The sequence below is a fragment of the Physella acuta genome, unplaced genomic scaffold (assembly GCF_028476545.2).
Source record: "Physella acuta isolate Inbredline_101_S28 unplaced genomic scaffold, ASM2847654v3 ptg000556l, whole genome shotgun sequence".
Taxonomy (NCBI): Eukaryota; Metazoa; Mollusca; class Gastropoda; family Physidae; genus Physella; species Physella acuta.
Window position 1 is genome coordinate 90,423 of NW_026732075.1, and position 24,130 is coordinate 114,552.

At 34.3% G+C, this 24,130-nt stretch overlaps 1 protein-coding gene across 10 annotated transcripts; it reads right to left on the reverse strand.

The window, feature by feature from the left end:
* Positions 1-14,727: 14,727 nt before the first annotated feature.
* On the reverse strand, positions 14,728-23,558 carry LOC131946380 (putative splicing factor, arginine/serine-rich 7). 10 transcript variants are annotated; one of them, XM_059307096.1, is made up of 17 exons: positions 23,257-23,558; positions 22,559-22,689; positions 22,073-22,173; positions 21,759-21,914; positions 21,170-21,345; positions 20,900-21,036; positions 20,550-20,754; positions 20,313-20,342; positions 18,982-19,068; positions 18,798-18,848; positions 18,489-18,671; positions 17,583-17,618; positions 16,873-16,917; positions 16,425-16,496; positions 16,233-16,313; positions 15,728-15,842; positions 14,728-15,611 (listed from the first exon to the last, which is right to left on the reverse strand). In XM_059307096.1, the coding sequence occupies exons 1-17, from the start codon at positions 23,382-23,384 to the stop codon at positions 15,456-15,458; spliced, it is 1,890 nt and encodes a 629-aa protein (XP_059163079.1). In that variant the 5' UTR covers positions 23,385-23,558; the 3' UTR covers positions 14,728-15,455. The 10 variants fall into 10 exon arrangements, with proteins under 10 accessions (XP_059163079.1, XP_059163083.1, XP_059163082.1 ...); XM_059307100.1 differs by having other exon boundaries at positions 20,909-21,036; positions 21,756-21,914; XM_059307099.1 differs by having other exon boundaries at positions 18,982-19,062; positions 21,756-21,914.
* Positions 23,559-24,130: the final 572 nt, after the last annotated feature.

Sequence of the window (24,130 nt, forward strand, 5' to 3'; positions counted from 1 at the left end):
GTGCTCTTGGCGTTTAAGGGGGATGAGGGTTGGTGGATGGGTTGGGTGGGTGGGGTGGGTGTGCTCCTGGCGCTTGACTGGAGCGGCAGTTGGTGCTGCTGTCGTCTCGTGCTCCTGATGCGGCGGATGGGTTGGATGCTCATGGACCTGGCGTTTTACAATTTCAGTCGTCTCGAGCTCGGTGGGGTGGGTTGGGTGTGGTTGGTGGACTGCATGGTTGTCCGGGTTGTGTACATTCACATCTGAGGAAAGAAAAATCTCAAAGTGGTTAATATTTTTGTGTGTAGTCGCTAATTAGTTGTACATTATATTATACATGTTTTATCCTAATATATAAAACGCCATGTGCGCTCTTCTCTCCCTCTCTCTCTCTCTCAAATGTCTGTCCGCAAAATATTTTCGCCAGACATCACGTCTGAAACGGCAGCGATATATGGAGAACTTTATACGGACTTTTGTTGGAAATAATATGTTAGATGTTTTAAATGTATAACCACAATTTTATTTAAAGAAGAAAAATAAAAATTAAATGCGTATTCGAATGTAGAGAAACAGTATTATTTATGCAACCGGAAAAGCATTAATATATGTGAAAAAGAACGCATACAACTGTGACGTCACTATTGCTTATACATTAACTAATGACGTCATCTGCCGTGTTTAGAATAAAAAGAAATGAACTATTTCATTCAAATTTGATTTAGATCTACGTACACTATGAAATGTATACAATACAATTTTTCCGGCCTAAACTCATAAAATTTATTTTATGTATTTGGATTCTAGATCTAGAGATTCTAGATCTAGACTAAATCTAAATCTAAATCTACGCAATAACTAGATCTAGAGTCTAGACGTAGACGCTAAGATCTAGATTTAGACTCTAACTTCTCTAACTTCTCTAAAATCAATTCCAAAAATAAATTTCTATATTAGGACTAAACTATTTCAAGACTTATTTATTTTATTCAAAATCTTTGTTTGGAACTGGCTACTTTGGGAAAAAAAAATTAATTTGAAAGAATAGGCATATTCGCGTAAGTTAAGATTTTAAAATACGTGTTTCATTCTCCGTATTTTGTAAGGTGCCTAAATAGCGAAGATGTTACATTGTTAGTGTACATTAAGCCACGCAGGTGGTGCGGGTTCGAGACACACCAGGTCAACTTGGTTAATGTATTTTTTTTTATTATGCTCGGGCTAAACTTAAAAAAAAAAAAATTCTTTTAGGAATCTAGATCTAGATCTAGATTGTCGGGTGTCCGATAGGGCACTTCCCGGCGCCGCAGGCGCTTCAAATTTGGCAGGATCTTGCCTTGGGGCGACAGAACACGGGGGCCGGTTGGCCGAAAAGTCTATGATGAGGGGGTCAAAACTGACCTCGACTGACCGGTACCTTATATGAGCTATAAATCGAAAAAAATGTCCACGGAGGAACCTCTTCATAACTCTTGAGGTCGTAGACCGACCCTCGGGCGAATTAATTAAGCATTCAAATTCTCAATGTTTTCGATAGCCTAAGCGAAGCTGGGCAGCATGCCTAGTTGTCAAATAAACAGCAAATACTCAAACACCAAATACCGAAGCAACATGATCTTGCTTTGTCTTAAGTTCAGAGACAACCTCCACATCGAAACATGTTTTTTACTCAATCAGGCCATAACATGAGGTGCACGCAAATATTAGAATTTACAGTTTCCATGACAACGCCTTTTTTCATTAGTCATTACATTTTATGGTATTTATTTAGGCTTGGCAAAGACAATTTCAAGTATTAAAGATAATATAACAATATTTTTTAAGACTTCATCACGAAACTTAATACGAGTTAAAATCAAACTACAGTACAATACCTTGACCGACCACAAATCCAACGAAGAACAGGAAGAAGAAGATAAACAATCTCATTTTGGGCGAAACGTTTACAACTTTCTGATGTATTTTTTTCAAACAATCGAGTAGGAAAACTTTAGCTGTGCAAATCAAAGTTTAGCTGCGCAAATCAAAGTTTTGCTGTGTAAATCAAACCAATGCCTCAGCTTGTCCACGAGATGGAGCTCTAGGTTCTGATGCCGCTAATGAACTAGACAGTGGTTTATATAACAGTTCGTATCACGTCTACTGTACTTATCTTTAAAAAAAAAAGAAGAGGTTCTTTGGCATAGGTGGAGCAACGGTGAAGACTTCGTAGGTAGCGTAGGCGGTGACGTATTGTTTTTCTAGTGATACAACCCAGTGACTGGGAAATTAATGAGTGGCCAAAGAACATGAGTGATCAAAGAACATGAGTGATCAAAGAACATGAGTGACCAAAAGAACATGAGTGATCAATGAACATGAATGATCAAAGAACATGAATGATCAAAAGAACATGAGCGAACAAAAAAAAACATAACAAGTAATTAAAGAACATGAGTTACCAAAGAACATAAGGTATGATCATCAGAAATATGCGGTGTTGTGACATCTGAGTATAACAGACCATAGTTACCATAGATTGTGTATCGATATAAATTATCTATAAACGTTATGTATTATCATTAATTTAATATTTACCATATATATATATATATATATATATATATATATATTTGGGACTATAAAAGTAACTGCGCACCACGCTGTGCTTTTCAGTGCACCGCAGTGTCTAATTATAAGTATTAGAGTAGGGTTTGTTTATATAGCGCCATAGAGCTATTTTATAATTGCCACGGTTTTTACTCTTTCGCATAACGTCAAGAAAATATTAAATACACGCAAACTGCTAAAACGTATTAAAAAGATTAATGTCAAATATCATTTTAGTTTATATTCCTAGAAAAAATGGATACATTTCCATAAAAGTAGGTCGAAAAAGCTAATTAATTCCACTTTTTTTTTGTGGTAATTGTTTCAAGGGAGGTAATTTGAAAATATATTTAACTCAACAATAATTTAAGTTAATCTTTTTTTTATTACTACCGCATTGATTAGTCTATGTTAAGGTTCATAATTAAAAGAGAAAAATGTTAAGATTATTTATATTATTTTCTAATTAGTCTATGATTTCTCAAAATCACTATTTTTTGTTTTTGTTTTTTGGTGCTAACAGATGGTGAAATTTTATAATTATAATATAGAGAATGGTGGAAAGACTCTCTCTGGGCGCGGACGCCTGGGAAAAGCGTGATTTTCGGTGGTAATTCTAATTACATTGCCAATGTGTTTTCTTAGAACCATAAAAGTAAACACCACTTGCCGTACATTCATTTGCATCGCATTGTTTTATTGTAAGTTATGGAGTAGGATCTATTTATGTGACTTAAATTTTTAATGTTGGAAAGGGTCTCTTTGGGCGCGGACGCCTAAAAAGCGTGTTGTTTGGTGGTGATTCTAATGTTGTGGTTGTGTTGTTTTTTTTTTTGGTTGTGTTGTGGTTGTGTTGTGGTTGTATTGTGGTTGTTTTTTGGTTGTGTTGTGGTTGTGTTGTGGCTGTGTTGTGGTTGTGTTTTTGTTGTGGTTGTGTTTTTGTTGTGGTTGTGGTTGTGTTGTAGTTGTGTTGTGTTGTGTTTGTGTTGTGGTTGTGTTGTGGTTGTGTTGTGGTTGTGTTGTGGTTGTGTTGTGTTGTGTTTGTGTTGTGGTTGTGTTGTGGTTGTGTTGTGGTTGTGTTGTGTTTGTGGTTGTGTTTTTTGTGTTTGTGTTGTTTTTGTTTGTTTTGTTCTGTTCCAAAGTTGGTACATTTAAAAATGATTTACCGTGGCGGAGCACGGGATGCAGCTAGTCTATAATATAAGCGGGCTGTGTCTGTCCTTCCTTCCTTCCTTCCGTCCGTCATCGCTATAGATTTTGGGACTATAAAAGTAAACATTCGCACCATGCTGTGCTTTTCAGTGCACCGCAGTGTCTTATTATAAGTAATAGAGTAGGGTTTGTTTATATAGCGGCATAGAGCTATTTTATAATTGCCACGGTTTTTACTCTTTCGCATAACGTCAAGAAAATATTAAATACACGCAAACTGCTAAAACGTATTAAAAAGATTAATGTCAAATATCATTTTCGTTTAGGCTCCCAGAAAAAGTGGATACATTTTAATAACATAATAACAGCAGGGTAGAAAAATCAAATTAATTTAACTCTTTTCTAATTTTGACAAAGGAGGTAATTTAAAAATACATTAAACTCACGCTAATAAAAAATGTGAATGCAAATATACGTTCGTCATAGAAGGAATTAGTGTTGCAATAATATAATTAGCAAAATGTGAATGCAAATTATTCGGATGTGTAAGAGGAAATTATTGTTAGAAAATTATAATTAGCATGGATTGATAAAAGGCAATCTTTTATTTATTTTATTCACTGAATGTAGGCCCTACTGTTTATTACTTATAATTTTTAAACAACTATTCAGCACTATTATAGGCGCGTCATCACGTTTATTAGGTGCGCAATGGTTTTAGTTATGAAACTCAATTGTAAATTTTTAAAATTTAAAGTACTGGGAAAAAAAATGCGTGAATGGATAAAGTGAAATATTGTAGGTAAAACACGGATATTTTAAATACTGCCTATTATTTATACTGTTTTCTAATTATTATTCTATCTTTCGGGTTTTATAGGAGAGGCGTAGCAAGGGGGGGGGGGGCATATGTCCCCGGGTGCGCCAAAGTGGGTTGGAAAAAATTTGCGAGGGGGGGGGGGTGTGGTGGAAATCGAAAGTTTTAGGGCGGGGGGGGAGGGGTGCAAATCGAAAGTTTGAGGGGGTGCAAATCACCGGAAAGGGCGCGATTTGGCGCTACGGGCTAGACTGTGAGCAATATGCCTTTATGATTGCATTTAAATTGTGTTTATGTTATGAGTGTTGTGTTTGTTTTTTCGTTGGTTTTTTTTTTTGCGTTCGTTTGTGTTGTGTTTAGTTTTGTTCTGTTCCCAAGTTGGTACATTTAAAAAAGATTTACCGTGGCGGAGCACGGGATGCAGCTAGTCTATAATATAACGCTGCTGGTAGTGTGTCAGTCCTTCCTTCCTTCCTTCCTTCCTTCCTTCCTTCCTTCCTTCCTTCCTTCCGTCATCGCTATAGATTTTGGAACCATAAAAGTAAACATTCGCACCATGCTGTGCTTTTCAGTGCACCGCAGTGTCTTATTATAAGTATTAGAGTAGGGTTTGTTTATATAGCGGCATAGAGCTATTTTATAATTGCCACGGTTTTTACTCTTTCGCATAACGTCAAGAAAATATTAAATACACGCAAACTGCTAAAACGTATTAAAAAGATTAATTTCAAATATCATTTTCGTTTAGGTTCCCAGAAAAAGTGGATACATTTTAATAACATAATAACAGTAGGGTAGAAAAATCAAATCAATTTAACTCTTTTCTAATTTTGACAAAGGAGGTAATTTAAAAATACATTAAACTCACGCTAATAAAAAAATGTGAATGCAAATATACGTTCGTCATAGAAGGAATTAGTGTTGCAATAATATAATTAGCAAAATGTGAATACACATTATTCGGATGTGTAAGAGGAAATTATTGTTAAAAGGCAATCTTTTATTTATTTTATTCACTGAATGTAGGCCCTACTGTTTATTACTTATAATTTTTAATCAACTATTCAGCACTATTATCGACGCGTCATCACGTTCATTAGGTGCGCAATGGTTTTAGTTATGAAACTCTATTGTAAATTTTTAAAATTTAAAGTACTGGAAAAAAATGCGTGAATGGATAAAGTGAAATATTGTAGGTAAAACACGGATATTTTAAATACTATTATTTACACTGTTTTCTAATTATTATTCTATCTTTCGGGTTTTATAGGAGAGTCGTAGCGAGGGGGGGGGGGGGCATATGTCCCTGGGTGCCGACCCTAGGGGGCGCCAAAGTGCGTTGGAAAAAATTTGCGAGGGGGGGGGGTGGAAATCGAAAGTTTTGGGGCGGGGGGGGGGGAGGGGGAGGGGGAAAGGGGTGCAAATCACCGGAAAGGGCGCGATTTGGCGCTACGGGCTAGACTGTGAGCAATATGCCTTTATGATTGAATTTAAATTGTGTTTATGTTATGAGTGTTGTGTTTGTTTTTTCGTTTTTTTTTTTTGCGTTCGTTTGTGTTGTGTTTAGTTTTGTTCTGTTCCCAAGTTGGTACATTTAAAAAAGATTTACCGTGGCGGAGCACGGGATGCAGCTAGTCTATAATATAAGCGGGCAAGTAGTGTGTCAGTCCTTCCTTCCTTCCTTCCTTCCTTCCGTCATCGCTATAGATTTTGGAACCATAAAAGTAAACATTCGCACCATGCTGTGCTTTTCAGTGCACCGCAGTGTCTTATTATAAGTATTAGAGTAGGGTTTGTTTATATAGCGGCATAGAGCTATTTTATAATTGCCACGGTTTTTACTCTTTCGCATAACGTCAAGAAAATATTAAATACACGCAAACTGCTAAAACGTATTAAAAAGATTAATGTCAAATATCATTTTCGTTTAGGTTCCCAGAAAAAGTGGATACATTTTAATAAGATAATAACAGTACGGTAGAAAAATCAAATTAATTTAACTCTTTTCTAATTTTGACAAAGGAGGTAATTTAAAAATACATTAAACTCACGCTAATAAAAAATGTAAATGCAAATATACGTTCGTCATAGAAGGAATTAGTGTTGCAATAATATAATTAGCAAAATGTGAATGCAAATTATTCGGATGTGTAAGAGGAAATTATTGTTAGAAAATTATAAATAGCATGGATTGATAAAAGGCAATCTTTTATTTATTTTATTCACTGAATGTAGGCCCTACTTTTTATTGCTTATAATTTTTAATCAACTATTCAGCACTATTATAGACGCGTCATCACGTTCATTAGGTGCGCAATGGTTTTAGTTATGAAACTCTATTGTAAATTTTTTAAATTTAAAGTGCTGGAAATAAATTGCGTGAATGGATAAAGTGAAATATTGTATATATTATAGATACTGACTATTATTTATACTGTTTTCTAATTATTATTCTATCTTTCGGGTTTTATAGGAGAGGCGTAGCGAGGGGGGTGGGCATATGTCCCCGGGTGCCGACCCTAGGGGGCGCCAAAGTGGGTTGGAAAAAATTTGCGAGGGGGGGGGGTGGAAATCGAAAGTTTTAGGGCGGGGGGAAGGGGTGCAAATCGAAAGTTTGAGGGGGGTGCAAATCACCGGAAAGGGCGCGATTTGGCGCTACGGGCTAGACTGTGAGCAATATGCCTTTATGATTGCATTTAAATTGTGTTTATGTTATGAGTGTTGTGTTTGTTTTTTCGTTTTTTTTTTGTTTTTTTTTTGCGTTCGTTTGTGTTGTGTTTAGTTTTGTTCTGTTCCCAAGTTGGTACATTTAAAAAAGATTTACCGTGGCGGAGCACGGGATGCAGCTAGTATATCTATAATATAAGCGGGCTGAGCGTGTGTCAGTCCTTCCTTCCTTCCTTCCTTCTGTCATCGCTATAGCTTTTGGAACCATAAAAGTAAACATTCGCACCATGCAGTGCTTTTCAGTGCACCGCAGTGTCTTATTATTATTAGCAATAGAGTAGCGTTTGTTTATATAGCGGCATAGAGCTATTTTATAATTGCCACGGTTTTTACTCTTTCGCATAACGTCAAGAAAATATTAAATACACGCAAACTGCTAAAACGTATTAAAAAGATTAATGTCAAATATCATTTTCATTTAGGTTCCCAGAAAAAGTGGATACATTTCCATAAAAGTAGGTCGAAAAAACTAATTAATTCAACTTTTTTTTGTGGTAATTTTTTCAAGGGAGGTAATTTGAAAATATATTTAACTCAACAATAATTTAAGTTAATCTTTTTTTTTTATTACTACCGCATTGATTAGTCTATGTTATGGTTCATAATTAAAAGAGAAAAATGTTAAGATTATTTATACTATTTTCTAATTAGTCTATCATTTCTCAAAATCACTATTTTTTGTTTTTGTTTTTTGGGGTTAACAGATGGTGAAATTTTATAATTATAATATAGAGAATGCTGGAAAGACTCTCTCTAGGCGCGGACGCCTGGGAAAAGCGTGTTTTTCGGTGGTAATTCTAATTACATTGCCAATGTGTTTTCTTAGAACCATAAAAGTAAACACCACTTGCCGTACATTCATTTGCATCGCATTGTTTTATTGTAAGTTATGGAGTAGGATCTATTTATGTGACTTAAATTTTTAATGTTGGAAAGGCTGTCTTTGGGCGCGGACGCCTAAAAAAGCGTGTTGTTTGGTGGTGATTCTAATGTTGTGGTTGTGTTGTTGTTTTTTTTTGGTTGTGTTGTGGTTGTGTTGTGGTTGTTTTTTGGTTGTGTTGTGGTTGTTTTTTGGTTGTGTTGTGGTTGTGTTGTGGTTGTGTTGTGGTTGATTTTTGGTTGTGTTGTGGTTGTTTTGTGGTTGCGTTGTGGCTGTGTTGTGGTTGTGTTTTTGTTGTGGTTGTGGTTGTGTTGTAGTTGTGGTTGTGGTTGTGTTGTGGTTGTGTTGTGGTTGTGTTGTGGCTGTGTTGTGGTTGTGTTGAAGTTGTGGTTGTGTTGTGGTTGTGTTGTAGTTTTGTTGTGGTTGTGTTGTGGTTGTGGTTGTGTTGTGGTTGTATTGTGGTTGTGTTGTAGTTTTGTTGTGGTTGTGTTGTGGTTGTGTTGTGGTTGTGTTGTGGTTGTGTTATGGTTGTGTTGTGGTTGTGTTGTGGTTGTGTTGTGTTTGTGGTTGTGTTTTTTGTGTTTGTGTTGTTTTTGTTTGTTTTGTTCTTTTCCAAAGTTGGTACATTAAAAAAGATTTACCGTGGCGGAGCACGGGATGCAGCTAGTATATAATATAAGCGGGCAAGTAGTGTGTCAGTCCTTCCTTCCTTCCTTCCGTCATCGCTATAGCTTTTAGAACCATAAAAGTAAACATTCGCACCACGCAGTGCTTTGCAGTGCATCGCATTGTCTTATTATAAGTATTAGAGTAGGGTCTGTTTATATAACGACATAGAGCTATTTTATAATTTGCACTGTTTGTACAATTTTGCATAACGTAAAGAGAATATTAAATACACGCACATTGCTAAAACATATTAAAAGGATCAATGTCAAATATCGTTTTCGTTAATATTCCTAGAAAAAGTGGATACATTTTTATAACATAATAACTGTAGGTTAGAAAAATCTAATTAAACTGTTTAGTAATTTTGCGAAGGGAGGTATTTTAAAAATAAAAAATGTGAATGCAGAATCTGCAAGAAGGAATAATTGTTGGAATAATATAATTAGCAAAATGTGAATGCAAATTATGCAGACGTGTAAGAGTACATTATTGTTGGAATATTATAATTAGCATTGATTGATAAAAGGCTATTTTTTATTTATTTTATTCACTGAATGTAATGTTTACTACTTATAATTTTTAATCAACTATTAAGCACTATTATAGACGCGTCATCACGTTCATTTGGTGCGAAATGGTTTTAGTTATGAAACTCTATTGTAAATTTTTAAAATTTAAAATTTAAAGTACTGGGGAAAAAATGCGTGAATTGATAAAGTGATATAATATGGTAGGTAAAACACGGATATTTTAAATACTGCTGGGGGTTTTATAGGAGAGGCGTAGAGAGGGGGGGGGGGGGACATATTTGCCCTGTTGCCGACCTAAGGGGGCGCCAAAGTGGGTTGAAAAAATTGTGCGGGGGGGGGGGGGGGTGGTGGAAATCGGAAGTTTGAGGGAGGTGGGAGGGTGCAAATCGAAAGTTTGAGCGGGGGGGGGGGGGAGATTTTCAAATCAAAAGTGGTGCAAATCGAAAGTCTGAACGGGGGGGGGGGGGGGGGGTTGCAAATCGAAAGTTTAAGGGGGTGGGGTGGAAATTGAAATTTTGAGGAGAGGGGGTGCAAATCGTAAGTTTGAGGGGGGGGGGGTCAAATCGAAAGTTTGTCCCCGGGCGCCGGAAAGGGTCGCTACGCCTCTGTTTTATAGTCATTCACTGTGTTGTGGTTGTGTTGTGGTTGTTTTTTTGGTTGTGTTGTGGTTGTGGTTGTGTTGTGGTTGTGTTGTGATTGTGTTGTGGTTGTAATGTGGTTGTGATGTGGTTGTGGTTGTGTTTTGTTTGTTTTTGTGTTGTGTTTTTGTTTGTTTTGTTCTGCTCCAAAGTTGGTATATTTTAAAAAGATTTACCGTGGCGGAGCACGGGATGCAGCTAGTATATATATATATGTTTATATATATATATATATATATATATATATATATATATATATATATATATATATATATATATATATATATATATATATATATATTGCTTAATAACGACACAATACGCCTCTACAAATTAAAACAAAAATTTTATTTTGATTTCGTGTCACGATCTTAAGTCTTAACTGTCTTATCTATTGAAACGTAACGTGTCGGTAATTGGTTCGTTTCCAAAGATATTGGTACCTATACAACTTTTTTTTTTAAATCTTTAACTTATTTTATTAGTGCAAATATGTTTAATTTTCTTTAGTGTGTCATGTTTTCGAATTTACTTCACTTTTTTTTTTGCTCAAGAAAAAAAAATTAATGTTATTTTTTTTTTTTTTTTTTTTTTTTTTTTTTTTTTTTTTTTTGTAATTCGGAAATTTTAAATTTTTTTATGTAGAAAAAGGAAAAACCTTTTAATTTGGGAAGGCCTATATTTGAATAGATGGTTTTAAATTTTAAAAGAAAAAGAAAGTCTAAATCGACTTTATTCACTTTAAATACTAATATATACGTTTTTGGTTTTTTTTAAAAGTACCCATTAGAAACAATTGTGGATGTTGGGATATGAAGACAGAAAATCTATAGTTTTTTTTTTGTTTAGATTTTAAAATACATTTGAAGTTTCGGTTATATAATTAGTCCACGTGCACAAGACGTGATTTATATAAAAAAAGAAAGAAAGAAAGAAAAGATAAGATAAGGGACAAAGCTGTAAGTAATTTTAATTTTTTTTTCTAGCTTGCCACATTGCCACGTGGCTAATTTAACAGTTCAAAATTTAAACAGCACAGGTTTGTTGAAAGCGAGATTGTTAATTCCAATGGTCATTTCTTTAAATCATAACAAAATAATGCTTCGTTCCGTAATTCACCGTCAGACGTATGACGAATGACTAATGTAATCAGTGTTTCTTCCAGACTTTTTTTTCTGGGGGGGGGGGGGGGGTGGGGGGATCATTTTTAGTAGGGGGGGGGCGGACACTGGTAAAAGCATATAGTTTCAATATAAATTCCATTCCGTTTTTTTTTGGGGGGGGGGGGAAGGGGGCGATAGACTTACTTCGGGGGGGGGGGGGGTTCCGAAGAGATGCCTGGAAGAAACACTGAATGTAATTTTAAGCAAAATACCATGCAGTTGAATTTTTAAACATTACATTCGATAGCTTAAAGGCTTACATATTTGGGACTACAACTTTGAAATTCTTTTCTCATTGCTGTTATTAAAACGTTGAGGCAGTCTTTGATAGCAAACGAGAAATTATCATAATTTTCAACAATTTTTGGATTTTTGGAGACTTGTATGTTAAAACTTGTAATTTATTTACCAAAGCTTCCAGTGAAACTTTACTTTTACTATCATTTAAAAATTATTCAAAAATATTTTTTTTTTAATTGCAAAAAAAATAAATAATAAAATATTAATTTTGTTTCTTTTTTTCCCCTTATATTTTTAATTTATTATCTGAGCATAATTAAAAAAAGAAAAACACGATTATGATTACAATTAGGTCAGATTTTAAAAATTGGTTTGTACGAATATAAAATCTAGACACGTTTTAAAAGTCTCACGTGGAAGAAAACGGGACAAACTTTCTTTTTGAAGTTTATACCTCTTACCAAGTGCTGTAACTGAAAGTTGCCGAACTTGGTATTATGGGGGTCACCTATAAGTGATGCTTTTTACCACTCCTTTCCCATCGTCATAAATCAAATCGTCACTAAAAGCCAGACCCCCACTTCACACCGCTCTTAAATATGAAGGTCACACCTTAGCCTACCACCCCCCCCCCCCCCAAAAAGAGTTACAGGCTTTTTAAAACATCTATTTCTTTATAAACACATTTCTGAACTCTGCGAATCATTATTAATATAATGATCGTTAATCATTCCCTATTACAATTTACAAAAAACGGACTTTTTAAATTGCAAAAGTGTGTCGTCACACTTTTTGACCCCCTCCCTCCTCTTAACAAAACTCGAACACACCCTTCTCTCCCCCCCCCCCCCCCCCCCCCCATCCCCAGATTGTGACGTCGTTTTTAGCGCAATTTCCATTCTGGAGAATTGCGTTTATTAACTCGTCATTTCTGGGAATGGATGGATGAATGTATGGATGTGTGTCCGCAGCTTTAAGTCGTATCTCCTCCTCAACGAAGCAATATCGATGACTAGTTACAAAAACAATTATGTTAAGCAAGTTACGAGGATGAACATAGGCCATAAAAATTCCGGGTTTCTTTCATGGATTTCCCGGAAAAGCCAAACAACCTCGGAAAAATGCAGTTTTTGGCCCATATCTCGGCAACCAGACCACTTAGCGACTTGAAACATGTACCAATCGATTCCTGCTATAATTTAGAACAATATTGCCGAAGAAAGTTTTCAAAAATATCCTTTCTTTAGGTCACAAATTTTTTTTTTAATTAATTAAAATTTGGACCGAATTAGTAGGCATTTTATGCAACCGCACCACACCAGTGTTTCTTCCAGACTTTTTTCTCCGGGGGGGGGGGGCACTTGAAATCTTCGGGGGGGGCGGTAAACTATCTTCGGGGGGGCGGACACTGTTAAAAGTATATATTTTCTATATAAATTATATACATTTCATTTCGTTCGGGGGGGGGGGGGGGCGGTAAAAAATTTTCGGGGGGGGGGGGGGGCTTCGCCCCCCCGAAGAGATGCCTGGAAGAAACTCTGCACCACACGCGTCATCACGTTTTATAGCTGCGCCATCACGTTCAATATCTGCGACATCACGCTCGGTAGCTAGGCGCGCAATGGTTTTTAGTCATGTTACTCTATTGTAAATAAAACATGTAAAATACTGAAAAAAAAATAATAAAAAACGTTTTAATAACTAACCAATGGTTTTACTAACCCTGCTGTTGATTTACGCTACGACAGAGCTATTTTTAGATAACGTAAGGAAATTGCGCTAAAATTGTCACTAGACTTTTTTAAATTACTTGTTTTCCCCTATCCAAGCTTTATTTCACCCTATTACGCCACTGCTTATTCTTTTCATTTTTCCTTAACCTGCGAATTGGACGCGGTTTGACAGGTGCGGATGTGGGGTTTTATTTATATATTTTTTTGTGGACTTTACAAATTAATATAAGGATGACCCAGCAAGCTGAGATGGGGAAGCTTTAAGTACTGAAGGAGGAAGTGGTTACGTCAGCCAGGATTGACGCGATGGGTAAACGTGTGCTGGGCTTGTACTGGAACCAGTGGTCTCGTCTTAACAGCCATTGTAGGGAGTGGGTGCAGTTGCGTAGGCAAGGGGGGTATAACCCCTTCCATGGACTCACACCCCTATATATATATGTGTGATTTTATACATATGGAAAAATATTTGAACCCCTCCCTTGACCAATTCCTGGCTACGCCACTGAGTGGGTGAACAACTGGAAGCTATAGACTTTCAGCACTTAAGAAACTCCTAACGTGCCTTGACAAACGCTGATGGGGCCCGTGGTAGAGGCATCCAGAATCCGAGGATGTTATTGCCTGCATGTATTTGGTCTGAACCCTCGTTTCCCGTCTGAGATTAACCTGTTGCCTAATTCGAACATGCCGTCTAGATTCCCTTTTTTTTTCTCAATGCAGATATTCACAACTCATGGGTTGACCGTGCAAATTATCCAATTGCTACCAAATCTCTTCATATGCCGAGGTCAAAGACACAAGTGAACTCTACTTCACTTGCCCTATAGACCGTCGGGTTTGAAAAGGGAACTTTACTTTTTTACCCAATCAGCGGTCAAGTTACTTTATTTCTGAACTGATACCTTGTACAATACGGGCTGCTTCTTGGTAACCCCCCCCCCCCCCTCCTAAAAAAAATTCTCCGTTTTTATACTAGATCAAATGCATTTTAATTTTCCGTGACCCTTACCCAGTGCTCTCTTTACTTGGGCTACTACTAGTACCAAAAGAAGTGTATACTTTTGCTAGTGACTAGATTATGTAACAACGTTAAGTGACCCAGCTATACAGAATATTTTAAAATCACTATGCAGCAATGTCACAAAATATGAGCAGAAGATTATTAATACTCTTTCTAGAACTTGTGGGTTTATGCTTTATTAACTCATCTATAGGAGCATCGTTGTGAACATTATAAGAATAAATAACTTGAAAGTTGAAGAAACTATGGGGGAAAGTGCAGTCACATACAGAATCTGCCAGCAGGGTGTAAAGGATAAACCACTGGTCTTTTGACAGAATGCACATTCATTTTATACCCTTTCTAGACATTTTTGAGTTTCCAACTTCAGGTAGAGATTATACAAATTTGTTTCCAACAAATTAAAATTAATAACTGAGCAAGCAAACAATCAAGAGATCACCCAGAGGGAGTTACTTTTAAGTGACTTACAACTATGCCTAAATTCCACAGAAATATTTCCAAAAAAATAAAAATAAATAAAAAAGCCTACTGTCAACAAATCTAGAATGGTACAATTACGGGCTATTGAAGACAGAACTCCACAGCAAAGAAATGGAACAAGGAAAAATTTATTTTTAATTATACAAATACAACAGTGCCTTTTTCACAGAACTGATTAAAAATGTTTTTTGGAAAAAAAGTTCATGAGAAATGCTGTGTCACTTTACCAAGTAGCACTGACAAGATAACAGTATTACAGGGGCCAGGTTCGTTAATTTAATGCAAAAAAAAAATGGAAAGAATTAAAAAATAGTTTAATTCATGAACACATACACTTATTATTCAATCAAGTTATTTACAAGCAAAATTAACAATACAATTTCTCATACGTAAGATAAGAGCAAATATGTTAAACTATTTTATCAAACATTTAACCTTGTTATTTCTGAATTCATATTTAAAAATAGCTAAGAAAAACTCCAACAACATAATATCCCTAAACACAAGTTCTAGTGCAAGCCATGAATCAGTGTACTCAAATAAAGTCATGTTACATCATCTCCCCCAACAGTCTAATGTCACTGCAATAATTCCAGTCATATCAAATAAGACCACTAGATTTTGAATATAGGTTATTGAATAGGGTATTAGGCTAGAAGTAATTCTGTCAGCTTCAAAGCAAATTAACTCTACAAGGATTTTAAAAATGGTAGTCTAATAAATTAGTCATTTTAAATTACTTCCCTTTAAATATTCAGCCTAATGTCAGTTTAGTCCTATCAAGTCATTTTTTCAAATATCAAGTCCAATGTTGGTATAATAAGCCAGACAGCTTCAATCACTCATGTCCATATCAACAGGCTGGTGATCAGAATCTTTATCTCCAGCTTCCAATGTTGGGGGTGAAAGGGAGCGTTCTTCAGTAACTCCCCTCTCTTTCTCACTTCCACTGGCAAAACCTTTCTCCTCTTCATCATAGTCTCTTTTTATCTGGTTAAAGAAAACAAAAAGCCATCATAATTAGAATTTAGGGGAAAGCTTTAAATCTAACTAAACATCAAAACATTACTGAATTTTACAGATGCAGTAAAAAAAAAAAAAGCAACCTTTGCTGTTGATGTAGTATCTTTCTTTTTCTCTTCCTTTTCTCTGGTGCTCTTCTTCTTTGATTCATGTCTCCTTTCTCTACTGCGACTTCTCTTGCTGCGTTCACGTTTTGACCTATAATAGTTTAGATAAAATCAGACAACTCAATTAACAATTTTCAGGATCAAACTTTTTTTTTGGGCAGGCACAAGAATTTTTAAAAATATTCACTTAAAATAAATTTCCTAAATAGTTCCATCTCTTATTTATTCAAATCACACTAATGCTATCATAATTTACTAGAATGCTTTAAAAAGAGTACTCCTGTATCATTAAGTGTAACGATACCGAACATAAGAATTTGAAACAAAAAAAAAGTTTAAGTGATGCCCAACTGCTTTTCAAAATGTGTTGGTCAAGTACTACAAATTAGAAATTAAGATTTTATGACCTTACTTAGGTTTCATTTGCAATGTACATCAACACTATTCTTAAATAAAAGGCTAAAAACAAAGCAAAACTGACCTATTTCTAGAGCCACTTCGAGTTCTGGAACGTTTACGGGGAGTTGGTGACCTTGTTCTACGTCTCCGCTTGCGACGACTACTATAATAACAAGTTTTCAGGTTGAGTTAAGCTGTCTAATCAATGTTATACACAGAAATTCATGCATTTGTTACAATTAATTCTTACCAAGTGGAAAAAGATTTTAATTACCTTGGTGACTTTGATCTGCTTCGTTTACGAGGAGCAGGGCTGGAACGACGTGGCTTAATTGGTGTAGGAGACCTGTGAACCAAACATAAATATCTTAAACTTTTCAATTCAACACTAACTTTGTTTAAGGAAAACCTTATGCAGGTTGCAAATTTAATAATAGGCAAATACAAAATGTATCAATAAAAGATAAAAAAAAAGCATAACCAGAAATACAAAATGAAAAAATACAATAAAAATATATTCTGTAAAACATAGTAATAGGTGGAAAATTAAATAAATCATGATGGTAACTAAATAAGACTTTACAACTGTGGAGTTAAGCTTCAGATCACTGAAAAATTATTGCAATACTAAAATAAAGACATAAAAAAAAAATCACAGTAAATATTTCTAAAAAGATGTTATATATAGATGAGGTGGACAAGTGGCTTTAAGATAGAGTTACCTCTTTTTTGTGACAGTTTTGCCACTATCTCCTTCAGCATTAGCACTGTGCAAGTGAGAGAAACACACAGATATTTCAGTTATTTATTTGAGATACTAATGATACTAACAACAATATACTCAGAAGTAGCAGTTAACTAACATTGATAGGATATTATAATGGTAAAAATATGGAGCGCATAAGTTAACATGATATAATATTTTTTATTTATAAAACCATTTTAACAATCAAGTTTATAACAAGAAAGACAGTCATTTTTTAAATATAAATTTGCTTTAGTATATTTCCACTGCAAAAATAATTGATTCTAATTAGTAGCTGATATAAAGAACAAATTTAAATCTTAATTTATAAGCACCAAGACCAATGCAGATTAAAGAGAAAAATATTTCTGCTAATTAACATTTTGGTGTAGGTGTCAATGAAGAAATTTTCATTATTCAGAATTTTCATGGTTTATTTAAAAAGAAATTAGTAAGGAGAAAGAGAAAAATAGAAAAAATAAAATAAAAAATATAGATTAAAAAATTAATATATATTAATGGGTGAAATATTTAGAGGAGGATGATCATCTGAATAAGAGAAAAGATTAAAAAGAAGTATGGACATAAATGATAATGTGACTGCAGAAGAAGCAGTTCATCAGAATACTGTATGCAAACACCTGATGAACAGGTGCTAAGAGACAAGGGACAAACTAAAGTTTTTACCTCGGTGCACTTTCTGTTGGCAGCACTGGCGGAGGACTAAAATAAAAAGGATGACATGCTCGGTTTTTTATAAGGTCCAGATTAGAGTCATAGATACAATAAATAGAGAGACAACATGGCTTTTTTGTTTGAAACTTGATTTAGAAAGCTCAAAATGTGATTATTCTCGGTGGAGTATCAACTTTCTTATAAAAATACACTAAAAACTGCTAGAAACATTTGTAATTTAAACAGTTTAACACAATTCAACAATGTGTTAAAAATGAATGTAGTATTTTTTGATAATGAACTACATATTACAATTAGAAAAGATAATTCAAGCTCATGAACAAAGTTGATTATGACAACAAAAAATACACCTTCATTAGAGAGCTCCAGTAAAGACAATCAATCAAAAATTTAATGTTAATATGGATCTTGTATAGATATTCAAGTTCAATATGTAATTCGTAAGTTTGGTCATAAGAATGATTATTTTTTAAGAATCTTAGGGTGTTAACAAACAAATAAATTGTTTATTAAAAAAATTCAATGAGCTCTATTTTTAGTGTGTAAATATTTCATTGGTGAATTAATAATTTTTTCTATCTGCCCTTCTCCTGATCAAATGATGAATACCACTTCAGTGGATAGAACTCAGGAAAGTAGGGATAACAATATACAAGTGAACTTTGACTAATAGATCTCTAAGAACTCAGCATTAGAAAAGGCAACTAATGTAAAGCAAAATTATCACCACATCCATCCCTTTTCTATCGTGGTGCAATACCCACTCTTAATTAAATATCTTTAATGTATCTATCTAGTCCCAAACTTTTCACTATCACAACCAAAATATTACAGGTCTCTATCACGCATTTAATAAAAAGTAAGAACCACTGTAGAAAAAATGAGTATTTGTTTTACCTGCTCTCAACCTTTACAGGAGAATCATCTTTGACAGTTTCCACATTCTTAGGGGGAACAGATCCACTTCTTTCCAACAGAGGCGGGGAGAGGGAAGGACTCTTTTTCTTTTCTTTTGCCTTCTCCTTACGATCTCTAGATCTACTCCTTCTTCGAACTGGAGATATTGATTTTCTTCTGCTCCTTGAAAAAATGCATTGGGTAATTCATATGCTACAGACAAGGCTCTAACAGACTAAACTTCTGATGACTGAAATCGTAATAAAAAATACCAAAGGTACAAGCTTAATAAAAAAACAATTTATTCACCTCGATCGTGAGCGCTTGCTGTATGATCTTGGAGGTGTGCGAGAACGTCGCCTAAAAAAATATATATTGGCAAATATTCAACCATAGCAGACCTGAATGATAAATGTAGACCAACATGGCTATTGCCAGATAGAAAGCTTAATACTGCAATATTCAAAATTGACAAACAAAATACTTAAAATACCTTGATTTTGATCGTGTGCGAGATCGCCTGCGTCTCACTGGGGATCTCGTCCTAGATCGTCTTCTGTCTCTTGACCTCGACCTGCGCCTGACACAAATTTTAAATAATTAAAAAGTGTTTGAAGAAATCTAAAATTAAATGTTTTATTTATTGTTTTAATTTAAAGTAGACTTAAGCCATAAAAAGCAACAAATTAAATATAAAATATATATTAAATGGCACATTTAAGCACTCTTCAAGCATTATGGTTATGTTTATATTGATAATTACTTGTATGAAAAATAATAAATTGCATTTTTTTTAATAAGAGTGCTTAAGCATGCCAACACAATTAAAAAGGGCTAGAAGATATATATTGTAGCAGGCATGTTACAAGCAAAAATAATAATTCCAAGCAAAAAAAGCTGTAAAATTGTTTTTTTCATCATTGCATTGTACTTTAGTGTTGCAGTATTCTTATCAGTAAGGTATGCTACCCACTTTACCAGCCTGGTTGGTTATTAATCAAAGCACAGCCTCATTACCAACACAGTTTGATTTTTATATTCTCTCATTTGTTGAAAAGATGAATACAATAAATATACTTTCTGCATTTAAAAATGTAAATCCATTTTAAATTTTACTTCATACACATAAATGAAAAAAATAATTTTGTATTCAGATGCACACTTAAAGATACACATAAGAAGAGGAAGGTTAATTTAAAAGATGATGCATTTAAAACCTGCCAATGATAATAATTCTTAAGCATTGTGAAGTTTTTCAAAAAATTGCATGCAATAACTTTTATCAGTAATTATTAGTTTTAAGCAAAAATATTTTTTTTAAAATGGGATACACATATTTTAATTTTTTTTTTTAAAGTATCGTCAAAACAAAAACAGATAATTATGGATTGAATTAGTCATAGTTATTAATAATTTAGAAAACAGGTTGTCTCTGATATAATTTATCAAAACGATGCAAAAAAAACTATCAGAATTGTTAGAATACAATTGATAGTATTACTTTAAAAAATTTGTATGTTTCAGGCAATGTACACCCATATCACTATTATCACAGTAAAAGCCAAAGAGGAAACCTGCACATTGACTAACAAAACAAGGACTATTTATTATCTTTTTAAACAAAAAAAAAAAAAAAAAAAACTTGGAACAAACACCAGCTGTTTTTATTAATAGAATCTAAATTTCAATTTCAAAAATGGTAATGTCCTTATTTTGTGCTTGAATCAAAACAATTTTTTTTAAATAAAAGAAGATAAAAATGTAATATTAACTAAATGTATAATGTGGTGAAACAAAAAATAACAAGCATTTTATTATACTCACAAAGGAGGAGCAGAGGGAACGATTCTTCCCCTGCATCAAATAACAGTAATCAAGAACATGCCCATACACATTTAATATGAAATTTTATAATCCATTTTCCCATTTAATTATCTTTACTTTTTATTTTAAAAAAAAACATTTTAGTGATGGGTTGTTTTTTTAATTCATTACATGTCAAAATCTGTTTCAATTCTATAGAGATAAAAGCCACACATGATAAATATCTATTTGTCTTACCTGGAGCGCGAACGACGACGTCTCACAGGTGATCTTGATCTTCTTGGTGACCTGTGACGGGATCTTGATCTTCTACGAGAACGAGATCTTGTCCGACGCCTGCGTCCCTTGGAGCGTGACCGTGATCGACGTGATGGTGACCTGCTACGCACTTTGGATTTTGACCTAGACCGTTTGCGGCTTGGAGACCTTGAAGAATCTTTCCCTAAATAGCAGGTAAATACAGCTTTAGCTCAATTTAAATAACCTGAATTGAAAAACAATTACAATTTAAACATTTTAATACATCTACAGGTCAATTTATTCTAATGTAATTATGTACTAGTATTCTAATTTCAAGTTAGGCTTACTTGACTCACTAGCTGCAGCTGAAATTAGCTTTGAAGCTTCTTTAACTTTCTTCATGGCTTCATCTATTTCTCTTTGAGATGCCTCCGTTATCCTTCCTCCTAAAGGCTTCACAATGTTGGCCTTAGAATGTACAACACTAGAAAAATATAAATTTAAAACAATAACACAACAAAATTTGCTAGAAGTGAAAACATATGACAATGTATGAAAATTAGTAAAGTATCTGGACATAATACGGGTTTGAATAATATAAAATTTTAAAAGGCTACCTCATAGTCCGTCCCTGAAAGGCTACATTATTGTAAGTCAGGGCTTGGGCAACAGACCGCTGGTCAGTGAACTCAATGTATGCACCCCTTGCAGCCGCTCGTTCATCTCCGGCCAATCTAATGTATTTGATTTCTCCAACACTAGAAAAAAAATTCAGCAACATTTCTGCTGTGACCTGGAATTATATAAATAAGACTCCTAAGTCAACTGTAACTTGAAAATTTAGACTTATATAGTCTAATGATTAAAATAAAAGAATTATAATTCTGGAATTTGCTCACATATTTTATTTATTATAAGTGCTTGTTTCATCATTTCAATTAAAAGGTATTAAATAGACAGAAAACTCTGTTTATTTTATAAATCTTTAAATAAGCATAACTATTCAAACCTGCTATTTGCAGTGGGCACCAAGTATCAATATGTACAACTAAAACACTTATACTAGTGAATATTTAACTTCATGAAAAAGAAAATAACAAGCCTGAACAGATGAAGCTTAAAAACCACATGATGGTTGCCAAAAAGTTTGCTGAAGCAACTTTCTTTCCACATTCTCTCAAAAGAAAAAGCAAATGTATTTACTACCGCAGGGTCCAGGTCACTAACATAAATTGTACGTCTTATTTCTTCAATTTTGCTTGCATCTGTTGATGCTGGTAATGGAGGATACTGTGGCAGGCCAAGTGATGTTAGTCTAGGGTCGTAAGTTGTGATTACTTGATTGATTCCAGTTCCCGTAACCTAGAAGTGACAAAAATTATGCATTAAGTTACCTTTAAAGTAGGCACATTTTCAAATTATATTCATTGAGTGTATATATTGGTTTTTTTTTTTTAATTTTTATTAAGGACTTTTCACATGAAAATGAGAAGAGAATTATGGTTAGCAAATATAACTACCTGACTGACAACATTTGCTGGCCATGTTGGTTGCCCAGGCAACATTCCTGCAACGGCTTGTGGTGTTAACTGAAGGGCAGTGTGCTCATCTGGAATTTTACCTTTTAAAAAAAAAATTCACTGAAAAGCATTTTTAAAATATAGTATATGCCTATTAGAATTTGGTCAAAATTTTCTGTAAAATAATTACCACAATTACAAAGCCTACTTCCCACTCTGCAATTAAGTTCACAGCTTTTAACAAGTTAGTTCTAATTAAAAATAACTTCCTAGCTTTCCTTTTAGGGACTTTCATGTTTATTTTTTAATCATGCTTGTTTTATGTATATATATTCTTCTATAGAGAAAATGTATGGAGACACTATCTGTAAGGCTTCATCAACAAAATTGGCGGCTCAAGGAAGGTGGGACAAAGAATGTCTTGTGCCTAATATTACTCAAAACAGAATGTCAAGTGTAATGTCAATTTAAAAGAAAAAATAATACCATCCATCACTGGAACAACCATTAAAGCACGATCAATAAACACTGTGCCACTAAGATGTAAGGCCACTCCAGTTGTAGTAGTGTCATCAAATTCAATGTAAGCCACTCTTGCCACAACTCCTTCGGTATTTCTAGTGCAAAAGTAAAAGATTTGATTAATTTTAGTTGTAAGTGTAATATCATTATGTTAAAAACACACATATTCTTTTACCAGTGCCCCCCCCCGAGTAAAAAGTCTGGAGGAAACACTGCACCAGGTTTTCGTTCTACTACGTAATAAAACAAAATTTATTAGCAACAATATAATATTTGTTTGTGGCGGCCTCAGAGTTTTACACAAAAGAAATAAGTTGATCTATCGTCTGTGGTATTTCAGGTGGTTTCAAACAAGGTGGTATACCAAGTCGACACAAAAGATGGTTATGTTGAATATCAGAATGTCTAGCGACGGAAAAATCAGAATGTAAACAAAACGTCTTTGAAGTCTGCATAAAAAAAAAAAATCACTGTAAATCGGTCGCAGTAAAATTTTTGCAGATAGCTTTGCATCCTACCAACGTCCATAGATATCGGGTGGTGGTAAAATCTAAAAATGCGAAGAAAAAATATACGTCACAGACGGTTTTTGCGCCCTTCTCGCAATGGGTAGGCCTATTAAATTAAAACAAGATTTTCAATAGTTCAAAATGATTACTTACTCTGGTGGATACATTTTGAGTTCCCTGACACGTCCAAGATAGCTGAAGAGAGTCCTCATCTGCTCGTTTGTGCAGCTCGGGGCTATGTTTGTCACTTGAATAACACGCGTATCAAGCTTTTCTGACATTTTTTATGTTAAAATGTATATACTTTAACAATGTACTCAGATATAAATCTAGCAAATAGTATTCTACAATAAATTCAACTGATATTTTCCAATTAACTGTTTCATTTCACTTGATGTAAATTAAGTTAGAAATGTAATCCAAATAACTCCGCCATGATGGACGCAAACCGCTTGGAATGATGACCAGATTAATTTTTAAAATCTCAAACCATTTTTGAAAAAGTATTTTGAATTTGGAAAGAAGTGTTTTTAGTTTAAAATGGAAGAAGTGTAAATAAAAGTGACTTTAATTCGGTAGCTTGTCTATCGATTTTTAAATAAGTTCACGCAAACAAGAAAAAAGCGATAGTCAAACAAAGTTACGTTGAAAATTATTAGATCTATTCTTGCATTTAGTTTTATATCTAGATCTAGGCTAGATCTTGATCTAATAAATGTGTAGACTTTCTCAACCTCATTTGGTTCACGCTGAAACTAGAATTTAGGATACATTTAAATTTATTGAAGAATGGTTTCTTATAAAATGTGGTTAGGGGCTAGGTTATTTGGTCTGATGGTGGCTGACGGTTGCTTGTAGGTGAAAATTATTAATAGAAATTATTTTGCCAATACGGCAAGCTTAATCGTGGTTATTTGTTTAGTCTACTTAACGAACAGTTCAACTAGAGCCAATTTAACATTAATTGATCAGATAAGGCATTTAGGGGTCATCACACTCGTAGGGGGGAGGGGGGGGGGGTCCGTGA

Excerpts from the sequence above, each read along its gene's own strand:
- LOC131946380 (XM_059307095.1), bottom strand. The coding sequence starts at position 23,384 with ATGTCAGAAAAGCTTGATACGCGTGTTATTCAAGTGACAAACATAGCC. Across the intron at positions 18,849-18,981 it reads CGCACACGATCAAAATCAAG|GCGACGTTCTCGCACACCTC; the intron begins GTATTTTAAGTA and ends ATATTTTTTTAG. Across the intron at positions 16,497-16,872 it reads AAAACTGTCACAAAAAAGAG|GTCTCCTACACCAATTAAGC; the intron begins GTAACTCTATCT and ends TTTGGTTCACAG.